This window comes from Prinia subflava, chromosome 3 (genome assembly GCF_021018805.1).
Source record: "Prinia subflava isolate CZ2003 ecotype Zambia chromosome 3, Cam_Psub_1.2, whole genome shotgun sequence".
NCBI classification, from domain to species: Eukaryota; Metazoa; Chordata; class Aves; order Passeriformes; family Cisticolidae; genus Prinia; species Prinia subflava.
Window position 1 is genome coordinate 9,773,202 of NC_086249.1, and position 11,272 is coordinate 9,784,473.

Genomic DNA, 11,272 nt, shown 5'->3' on the forward strand with positions numbered 1-11,272 from the left:
GAGGCCATACAGCACCATGGCGCTGGGGCGCGGAACTACCGCTCCCAGCAGCCATAGCGACCACCCCGCCCAGGGCCGCGCATGCGCCCCTGGGAGGGCGCGCCCCGCCTCCCCGGCTAACGGGTAACGCGCCTCCCCGTCCATTGGCTGGTACCCGGCGGAACCGGCCGCACCGCGATGCGCACTGGGAGTTGTAGTTTTCTCGCCCCACAGCAGCTGACGTGAGCGGGGCGAGAGGCATACGCGTACTACCGTTCCCGGCGTGCCCCGCGCGGCCCGGAAATAGCAGTCAGCAGCCGGAGGCACGGGCGGACATGGCGGGGCAGATGGCTGTGTTGGGTGAGGCTGTGGCGCGGCTGGACAGGGGGGTTGTGGGGAGTTTTGGGAGGTTTTGCTTCCGCTCTCGCGTCTTTCTGGCCAGGTGTCGCTCCGGGTTGGCTCTCCAGGGTGGCACGAGCTTGCCGTGCTCGGTGTGTTCCGCTGTGTCCATTTCTGGGCTCCTCTGTACAGGAGAGACGTGGAACTCCTGGAGCGGGTCCGGCGGAGGGCAGCAAAGATGATGAGGGCAGTGGACCTTTTAGAAGCAAAGGCTGGGGGAGCTGGGGCTGTTCAGCCTCGAGAAGAGACAGCTGAGAGGGGCCCTCATCAGTGTCTGCCAGTGCCTGCAGGGAGGGGCAGAGCAGGGACCAGGCTCTGCTCGGTGCTGCCCGGCAGTGGGACAAGAGGGAACGGGCAGGAATTGAGGCACAGGAAGCTCCAGCTGAACATGAGGAAGAACTTCTTCACTGTGCAGGGACCAAACACTGGAACAGATCACCCAGAGAGGCTGTGCAGTCTCCCTCACTGCAGAGAGCCCAGAGCCATCTGGATGCAATCCTGTGCCCTGTGCTCTGGGATGGCCCTGCTGGAGCAGGGAGGTGGGACCAGGTAACCCACTGTGGTCCCTTCCAGCCTGACCCACTGTGGGATTCTGAGAAAGCCAAAGTGCTCAGTGGCTCATTGCTCAGAAATGTCTGGGAAGATTTGCAGCTCAGAGCAAGGCAGGGCTTTCCAGCCAGTCTGTTTGAAGCACTACTATGACCACCCTTCCCTGCTGGGAAAAAAAGAGGTCACCCACTCCTTGAAATTTAACTTATTTACGTTTCTTGATGGGATTTTGTTTGTTGGTGGTTTTTTTTTGGTAATCATCTGAGGCATTGCTTGATGCTAGACTTTTGGGTTTCCTGTGTCTGTTGATGATAAGTAAAATTAAAAGAAATCAAACAGTGAACTCTTCTGCACATAAACTGGTCTTCCCTTGGGCATCAAGGTACAGAAAAGATTCAGATGTGTGGGAGGATGCTGAAACAATGAGTTAGTATGGGTTTCTGTCTCCTTGTTTTTAGACTTCTGGTGAAGCTGGAGGTGGTAGAATTGTGAGTTTGTTGTTTCACTGTGATTTTTGGCAGCCCCTTTAACTCGATGTCCTTTTAGGGTCATTCATAGGCAACTCCTCCAGAAATATAATTAGCCTGTGTTATTGCTGTAACATTAGAGAGAAATAGAATTATTGCAGTGTGGTGATATTTTTGGCTTGGCCGTCTCTTGGGCTTTTTTCCTTAATAAGTTGAATATTTAATGCCTAAAATTCTTGACTTGTTGCCACTCTCTGTCGAGAAGGAAATTAAAAGCTAATTAGGCAGCTAAACAGGCTCTGGAGTGTGAAATGAAGCTGCAGGAGGTGCAGTGTGTCACACCGTGTCACTGGCGTGGACTCGTGGGTTTGCAGAGCGGATCCCCTAAAGTGCTGTTCCCAACTCCAAAAGTATAACCCAAAAGTAATATAACATATAAAGTAATAAGACATATAACCCAAAAGTAATTCCCAGGAGTTCACTTCTTAAAAGCTTCTTCTATATGCAAAGAAAGTGGCACTTCTTTAACTTTAAAGTAAAAAATGTATTAATCCCCCACTTATGGTTAATGCTTCAACAGGCTCTGCCGTGCTGGCCCTGCTCTTAGCCGGCTACCTGGCGCAGCAGTACCTGCCCATGCCCACGCCCCGCGTGATCGGCATCGACCTGGGCACCACCTACTGCTCCGTGGGCGTCTTCCTGCCTGGCAGCGGGGACGTGAAGGTCATTGCGGACGAGCAGGGGCACAGCAGCATCCCCAGCGTGGTCTCCTTCACCGACACGGGCGTGCATGTGGGCTACGAGGGCCTGGAGCTGGCCGACGCCAACCCGCAGAACACCATCTACGATGCCAAGAGGTTCATTGGGAAAGTCTTCACTTTGGAGGAACTGCAGAGCGAAAGCAGCAGGTATCCCTTTAAGGTGAGCAGCCACCACCTCCAGTTCCCTCGTGGTGCTAAGGGGCAGGATGCAAAGACAGGCTGGGCATGAGCAGATCCAGAGGAGCCTTGGGGTGCTGTGGGTGAGAGGCTGGAGCTGCCCCGGCCGTGTGCGCTGGGAGCCCAGAACCCCCCGTGTGCTGGACTCAGCCAAAGCCCCGTGGGCAGCAGGGCAGGAGGGGATTCTGCCCCTCTGCCCCTCTGCTGAGACCCCACCTGCAGGGCTGCATCCAGCTCTGGGGGCCAGCACAGCAAGGACAGGGACCTGCTGGAGCCAGGCCAGAGGAGGCACCAAGGGGATCAGAGGGATGGAGCAGCTCTGCTGGGAGGAAAGGCTGGGAGAACTGGGATTGGCTTGGGATTGGAGAAGGCTTTGGGGTGAACTAATCATGGCCTTCCAACACCTGAAGGGAGCTTACAAGAAAGATGGAGAGAGATGTTTGACAAGAGGGAATGGCTTCAAACTGATGGAGAGAGGTTTAGATTAGAGATGAGGAAACATGTTCTTTTTCTGGAGGGTGGTGGGGCCGTGGCACAGGTTTCCCAGAGAAGTTTCGGACGCTCCATCTCCGGAAGTGTTCAAGGACAGGTTGGATGGGGCTCTGAGCAAAAAATGAACCTGGTCTAGTGGAAGGTGTCTCTGCCACTGGCAGAGGATTGGAAGGAGATGAGCTATACCTTATAGCTATCCCTCCAGCTCGATTCTAAGACACCTGAAATGTGGTTGATCATTTTGTCAGACATTTGGCTCAATCTGATGTGCATGAAAACCATAAGAGATATCCAGAGAGAGGAAGGAAATGGTTGTGAAGGTTGTGTACCTCTGCATGAGAGCTGATAATGATTTTCCAGAGGACCCTGTGTTTTCCTACTCAGAAATGTGTTTCTGGGTAACCTTCCAGTCCCTTCTCTGAAAGAATAAATTGAAACTTGAAATGCTAACTGTGCTTTGCTGAAACTTTACTTCTTCTTGAAACTGTAAAGTAAAAACACAAACAAACAAAAATCAACAGACCTCTCCCCCAAAAAAACCCCAAAAACAAAAACCCAGAAAAGTTTTAAAGCCACATCTTCTCTGTCCCAGTGTGTTTTTTCCTTCAGCACTTTACTACTTACTTGACCAGCAGCAAAACTTGAAAGTTGCTTTCAAAAAAATAAGCTGCATTATATGAGCATGGTGCAGAATTGGTTCAAAAAAAATTGTGTACTGCAAGTGGTTTTTGAATTCTTTTTAATTTTTTAATATTGTTAAGAGAAGCTGTTTCAGTACTAAGCTGTTTGTTTCCTTTCAGAAACCTGAAAGGTAACCTAATGGCTCAAAAAACATCCCTTCTGTCTCTGAATGTGGTGTTGGAAGTTGATTGCAGAGTTTCTAGGTCTTAACTTTTTTAATGTGTTCTACTGGGGCACAATGAGTGTCATTTGCTTGGATATACTGTGACCCCTTAAGTGGCATGTTTTGCATAATCCTCCTAAACAAGGAATAAAAGTGATGCAGAAATGGCAAAAGCACATTTAAACTTTTCCAGAATAAAGACACTACATGCAAATAAAACATTTGGTGGGAACAGGGTGGGAAAGCACAGGAAGATTTCTCACCTGTGGGTTGTGTTGCTTTGTCTTTCTAGGTTGTCAACAACAAAGGATTAGCTGAATTTTCTGTGACGACCAATGAAACCTTCCACATCACTCCGGAGCACATTGGCTCTAGGCTGCTGCTGAAACTGAAGGAAATGGCAGAAGCCAACCTTGGCATGTCCATTTCCCAGGCAGTCATCTCCGTGCCAGCAGAGTTTGATGAAAGGCAGAGGAATGCTACCATTAAGGCAGCTAACCTTGCAGGTGATGTCTCTCTACTCCAGAGTTTTTCTTGGAGACCTTGAGGTCTGTTTCACTAACGGTGAGGTCTTTGTGGAGGATAGAGAAGCAGTGAATCAGTGACAGAGAAGCTTAGAATGGATTTATTGTGAGGAACAGATGAGAACTTCTGAGTACCGACAGGTGGGGCTGGCTAATGCAGACAAAGGTGGCTGAAAGTAAGTTTTACTTCAGGGAAAATAGTCTTTTATATAATCTCCAAATAGGGAGACTATATAGAGCACCCTTAGACAATCATTTAAACAGAAATAGAATGCCTGAAATGACTCTCCTTAGCAAGGTTTCTCTGGAAGTAGTGTGTTTGGGCACATTATGGTTCATGATTTTGCCCTGATGCTGAAGCAGTACTATTTTAGGATTAAGTATGGAAATGAGTTCATTGGATATTACTGCTTAGGAAACGACTTCCTTTAGATCTGACACTTAAGGTGAGTGTGGTTAAAAATACCCCAACAAGTAATGGCAAATGTCATTCTGATGTAAGAGCTGCAATTTTCGGAGGTGTACCTGAGTGTTGCTTGTCTCTGCTCTTCATAGGCCTCACCGTTTTGCGAGTAATCAATGAGCCCACAGCTGCTGCTATGGCTTATGGGCTCCACAAAGCTGATGTGTTTAATGTTCTGGTGGTGGATTTGGGTGGAGGAACTTTGGATGTGTCTCTGTTGAACAAGATGGGAGGAATGTTCATCACACGAGCCATGGCAGGTGAGAAAAATGCTTTTGTTCCTAAAGGAGTGGGAGGCACGGTGCACCTGAAGTCACCCTTGGAGGGACTTTTTAAAACATAGCAACCATGTCACAGAGTGTTTTCCCAATGCATTCTCAGCTGATTTGCATGCAAAATTAGGTTTGTGGCTGGTTTCAACAATTAAGACCACAGTGTCATAGGTTTTGGCTGACCCAGAGGGGTAAGTTGTGAGTTCATTTTATCCCTGTCTGTTAACTTTTGTGCCCCATAATAAAGTTCTGGTGCATGTTACAGTTACTTTGGCTGGACTTCAGGGGGGCTGGGGTTGTTCAAAATCTTTCTGTCATCTTTGCCCAAACTGAGAATATTGGCAGATCACTGACCAGTGTTGGTGCATCCTTACCTTGTGTTTGGTGCCAGTTCAGTTGAGCAGTGTTTGGGAGTGCTGTTAACCCGGAATTTTTGTGATTGGTGTCTGAATGATTCATGCCTGGGCACAGAGCTCTGGCAGCAGTGTTTGATCAGGCTGTAGTGAAAAGGCAGCCGTTCAGCTGGCCTGCATGCACACAGCTCTGAGGTGCAGTGCCAGCTGCCTGTGTTGCCTTCAGTAAGCAAGTTCTGATGTGAGCTGCTGCTGCTCAGTCCAGTTAGAGTGGAACAGCAAGAAAGATTCAGCAGCTTCACTCTGATTTAGTTAGAGGTCCACTAAGTGAGTTACTGTTTCCAGTCAAAACAAAGCAGTGGAAATTATTATCCATCATGTGTGCAGTGGACAGCAATTTTGTCTATTGTCACAGCTCTGTGAGCTTATGTGCTTGTGGTCCTTTTGTGGTTGTTCTAGCCCTTGAGCACCATCTCCCAGTGAAAGAGAAGCAGTGTGCTGCTTTCTGGGGCTTTGAAGGTGCTCTGTGTGATGCCTTCTATTCTGACCTTTCAGGTAACAACAAACTTGGAGGACAGGATTTCAATCAGAGGTTGATGGCGTATTTGTACGATCAGCTCCGTCAAACGTACGGTTCTCTGCCAACACAGAAGGAGGAGATTCACCGCCTCAGACAGGCCGTGGAAGCTGTTAAATTAAACCTGACTGTCCACGAGGCAGCCACACTGAGCGTGCTGTTGACTCTGCCAGCAAACAAGCTTACAAGAGAACTTGCAAAAAGCCAGCTGAAAACAAACAGTGCGCTAAGAGGCGAGGCCTCACAAAACACAAAAGGCCTGCAAAACCTTGGAGACGCTTCCAAAGTAGAGGACAACTTTGTGAAAGTTGTGTTTGAAACAGAAATCTCTCGGAAGCTGTTTGACACATTAAATGAGGACCTTTTTGAGAAGATTCTTGTGCCCATTGAACAAGTGTTGAAGGAGGGGCACCTGCACAAAGAAGAAGTGGATGAAATCGTGTTAGTCGGAGGCTCCACACGGATTCCCAAAATCCGTCAAGTTATTCGGGACTTCTTTGGAAAGGAACCCAACACCTCCGTAGATCCCGACCTGGCAGTTGTGACAGGCGTAGCCATCCAAGCAGGAATTCTTGCTGGGTCCTGGCCTCTCCAAGTCAGTGCCATAGAAATCCCTAACAAGCATTTACGGAAGACTAATTTTAACTGAAAAGAAACTCTTCTCAATTGCATTCCAGCTCTCCAGAGGGGTCCATACTTATGTGACTGTCAATGGAACCTAATCTTAGCTGCATTCTATCCAATTTTCACCTGTTTCAACAGTTCACCCACCACACAGGTGTTACTGCACACCTACCTGTGCTAAAGCTTAATGTTACTTTAAAGGTACAAACAAGTTCTGAAGTGTGCTGTGTTTACTTGAAGATGGGGTATTGTATGAAAATGCCAGTGATGACACACCCACATTTTCTTGCTAAATTTTATTAGCAAATCCTGGAGGGGTGTATATTTAAAATATAAAGGGAGTGTGACCAAAGGTTTGAGGTAATGTGGTACTGGGGTATTCCTGGGTCCAATGTATTTACTTGGAAGGACTGTGAAGCCGCGTTAATGCACAGAACTGGCAGTGTTCAGCTTACACTTATTTATTAGATTGAGCCCCTTGAGCATTTAAGCACTTCTCCTAAAGGCATCTTGCAGCTTAAATGAGACTGAGGCATTCACTTGATTCTTCTGCTGTTCATAACAGCATTATGGTATTGCTGAGGCTCTGTGGCAAATAGTCCCATGATTAGGAAACATTATTGAAGATGTAGCTCTTGCTAATGCAGTTTCTTGGTCTCCAAGGGCTTCACTCCTGACCTGGCTGTGATGGTTAAACACAGGTGCTGTTGTTTTACCACTGATGTTCTCCACAGAGAACCAGGGTGTATTGCCAAATACTCATACCTGCCCCTGCCTTATTTTAAAACCACAGTGATTTTATGTATCTTGAAGCCACACCTGCCTGTCTTCTTTTGAACTTGACCAACACGAATTTCATTGTTCTGTATTTACAAGTGTGTGACATCTTCTCCCTGAAGTACCCCAACCATCCTGGCCTTGGGGAGAAGGTGTGGGACAGCAGGGATGGCCTGGATGAAATGTAGTCCCTGTAGTCCTCGTAAATGAAAATTGACCCAACTGCTTTGTGCTTGTTGGCTCTTATGTGGTTTAAATTTTGTCATATCCCCGCTCTAAACTGAACAGAGGTTGTAGCTGTCCTGTTGGGAAAGAAGCAGTGTTGTGTAACTTGGAGTTCGAGGTGGCCCTTCTTAGGACTCTCTTTTAGCAGATAGATTGCTATCCAGGTATCTTGAAAATGTGTGAGAAGAACAAAGTTACTGATCTGAAAAAAAACCAAATTGGTGACAGTTCTCTCTATGGAGGGATTAAGCAATAATCAAACACCAGATGAATTCTATTATCTGCTTGGAACTTCCTACAAAAAAAACCATGTCATTCAGCTAAGACTGATTTCAACATCCATCAACCAGTTTTCATCAGGTAAACTCTAGTAACAGGTGGTTTTAAGGATTTTTCTTGTCTTCTCCAGAATAATTTTGTATTAATGTTGCTAAGATAAAAGTGTGGGGCTTAGATTTATTGTTTTAACCTATGACTATATTAAAACAGTCTTATTACTCTCCTGGCAGTAGGCCTGATTTATGGCACTGCCATAAATCAGTTGTGCTGATTCAGCTGTTTGCATAGCTATTGTCTAAATGCATCTCTGAAGTAATCCAATTAAAAACCTCTTAAATTGAATCATAGTTGCACACAGCCATTCCATCAGCATTGTTTAACATGACAGAGGATTCCCAAAGTACTGCTGACATCTGTTTAATTTTCCTGAGTTGAAAACCAAAGTGATTTTTTTATTGGAGGAGGATTCTTTTTCCTTTGTGCCTCTTTGAAAGTGACCCCAACTAAGTCTGTATGGAACTTCCAGTAAGACTCCTGCAGTGAGAGAAGTGCCTGTTCAGTGACCCCGTGGATGAAAGCCAGTATGCAGCACAGTTCTCAGCTGCTGTTGGGGGCCTTTGCTTTGCAGATACAAACGTGTGAGTTCAACAACATCTGTACCAACAGCTTCAGAGTCATTGTGGCCTTTCCTTCTGCCCTGCTGTAAGTTCATCTCAAAATCCACTGGAGTTACAGTGGGACTTTGCTCTTCATTTCTTTCATGCGCTGTGTAAAACAAGCAGACCTATATAGAAACAGAACCACATCACAGTGAAGTTAAATGATTAAAAGCTTTTGCAGTTTTGGGACAAATTAGGCAGGAGCTGTCAAAACTCTCAAAGCAAATAAACGAAATACTTCTTTCTTTCACATCCTCTTTCGCCCTGGGGGAGTTAAATCTCCTTCAGTGTTAATCTGGGAACTGGAAGGGAAGGGCAGGTTGTTTACTTACAAAAACTAAAGTCACAAAAGGGTATTTATTCAGATTTCTACACAGGTTGGATTTTTTAGTAGAGAAGTTACTGTACACTGGCTATCACAATGCATCCTTATTTATTAAATTTTCTGAATTATTTATTTTGTATCTTTTAATACTGTGTTTTGGCACAAACAATGGAATTATAAAGATGAGTCCACTGCACTAAGTGGATATTTCCAGGTATGCACATGGGCTGCTTACCAAAAGTCTCTCTATAAAAAAATTGATATCTGAAGGTTAAAATCTTTCTGTAATCCTTACAATTTTCTGTGGTCGTAGTGTGTAACAAATTTCTCTAGCTAGGACTTGTTCAGCGAGTTGAAATTCTGAAAGCAGCAAGAGGCCTCAACAATTGTGTGTTCCCTAATTGTTTCCCAATACAGATGATGAAATGCATTTTATAAATAACAGTTTAGATTTTTTAAATAAAAGCAATTTTTACCCCTTGGATCTGTCTTTCACTTTCTCAAGGAAATTCTCTGTCTTCAAATTCCTTTGAAGCCTCGAAGATGAGGTTGTGTTAGCTGTGAGAGAGTTTCTACATCTGTGTTGTCCTGTTATAAAGTCTGCAGAGCCTGAACAATTACAATGTTTCATAAATGTTTCAAAATGCAGAAACGTTTTTCTTCCTGTGAGGGAAAGGGAGAACTTCTGCTCAACTTCTTTCCAGTTTCTCCTTTGATACTGCCAGGAAAGTGCAGAGCAAGAGCAACAAGCAGGGCTGAGGGAAGCAGCTCCTGCGAGGGTGGTGCATGTGATTACAGGGTGGTGATTGTTGAGTGCAGTGGGGAATGAAGTGGGAGCAGAGCATAAGCAGGTTCTGCTCCATGCTCCTTCCTGGGAAAAGGAATGACGGAGTCCTGGCCCTTATGAACTTCATTCTTCACGTCTGCTCTGGCCCCCTGCCTGTCCCACTCTTCCTGTGCTTGGTGCCACAGGGCAAGACTGGAACCCAATCCTCAAATACCGAGGGAGCTCAGGGAGTTGCTGTTTGGAGGAGGAGGGTCAGGGGGGCGAGGTGTGTGCCGAGCTGCAGAGCTACCACAGGGCTTGGTGCTGGCTGGTGCCCTGGTGTTTGGCGGGTTGAGTCAGTTCTGAACTCAGCCAAGTGGCCCACCTTGGTTTCCTAGAGTGAGCCTCCAACATGAGGAGTGTGAGGGGAGAGGAGAGGAGAGGAGAGGAGAGGAGAGGAGAGGAGAGGAGAGGAGAGGAGAGGAGAGGAGAGGAGAGGAGAGGAGAGGAGAGGAGAGGAGAGGAGAGGAGAGGAGAGGAGAGGAGAGGAGAGGAGAGGAGAGGAGAGGAGAGGAGAGGAGAGGAGAGGAGAGGAGATTCGAGGAGAGGAGAGGAGATTCGAGGAGAGGAGATTCGAGGAGAGGAGATTCGAGGAGAGGAGAGGAGAGGAGAGGAGAGGAGAGGAGAGGAGAGGAGAGGAGAGGAGAGGAGAGGAGAGGAGAGGAGAGGAGAGGAGAGGAGAGGAGAGGAGAGGAGAGGAGATTCGAGGAGAGGAGATTCGAGGAGAGGAGATTCGAGGAGAGGAGAGGAGAGGAGATTCGAGGAGAGGAGATTCGAGGAGAGGAGATTCGAGGAGATTCGAGGAGATTCGAGGAGATTCGAGGAGATTCGAGGAGATTCGAGGAGAGGAGAGGAGAGGAGAGGAGAGGAGAGGAGAGGAGAGGAGAGGAGAGGAGAGGAGAGGAGAGGAGAGGAGAGGAGAGGAGAGGAGAGGAGAGGAGAGGAGAGGAGAGGAGAGGAGAGGAGAGGAGATTCGAGGAGAGGAGAGGAGAGGAGATTCGAGGAGAGGAGATTCGAGGAGAGGAGAGGAGAGGAGATTCGAGGAGAGGAGATTCGAGGAGAGGAGATTCGAGGAGATTCGAGGAGAGGAGAGGAGAGGAGAGGAGAGGAGAGGAGAGGAGAGGAGAGGAGAGGAGAGGAGAGGAGAGGAGAGGAGAGGAGAGGAGAGGAGAGGAGAGGAGAGGAGAGGAGAGGAGAGGAGAGGAGAGGAGAGGAGAGGAGAGGAGAGGAGAGGAGAGGAGAGGAGAGGAGAGGAGAGGCTGCAGACTCTGGCTGATGTGCCCAAGGCAAAAGTGCCTTTCCCTGCCCACCCTAAGCCTGTCAGGGGGTTTGCTTTGGGAAGCTACGGCTGCATGGAAACAAAGCAGGAGCATTTCCCGCTGCTTCTGCCTCCACTGCATCCCCTTTTCTGAAGTTATAGTCAAATGTGAGGGGTACAGCTTGCTGAAAGAGAAGGAATGGCTTTGCTGACACTAGCCCAGCATTTTCTTTTCTCTCAGGCTTTGCCGTTGTTCAGTCTGCAGCTCTCCCGACTGCAGTCTGAAGGTGGCTGAAAGTGAAAGTTATGTTGGCCTGGCAGTAAGCACAGAAAGTCCTCCCCACAAATAAAAATAAATAAAGTAAAAATTACTGATGCCTCTCCTCAGACTGTCTTCTCTGGACCTTGCAAAAGGGCTTGATTTCTGAGGTCCTGAAGGCCA

At 47.4% G+C, this 11,272-nt stretch overlaps 1 protein-coding gene across 1 annotated transcript; it reads left to right on the forward strand.

Moving 5' to 3' along the window:
* The first annotated feature begins 211 nt into the window (after positions 1 to 211).
* HSPA13 (heat shock protein family A (Hsp70) member 13) lies at positions 212 to 9,228 on the forward strand. Its single transcript, XM_063393922.1, has 5 exons — positions 212 to 339; positions 1,975 to 2,315; positions 3,961 to 4,174; positions 4,748 to 4,915; positions 5,836 to 9,228. The coding sequence occupies exons 1-5, from the start codon at positions 315 to 317 to the stop codon at positions 6,504 to 6,506; spliced, it is 1,419 nt and encodes a 472-aa protein (XP_063249992.1). The 5' UTR covers positions 212 to 314; the 3' UTR covers positions 6,507 to 9,228.
* Positions 9,229 to 11,272: the final 2,044 nt, after the last annotated feature.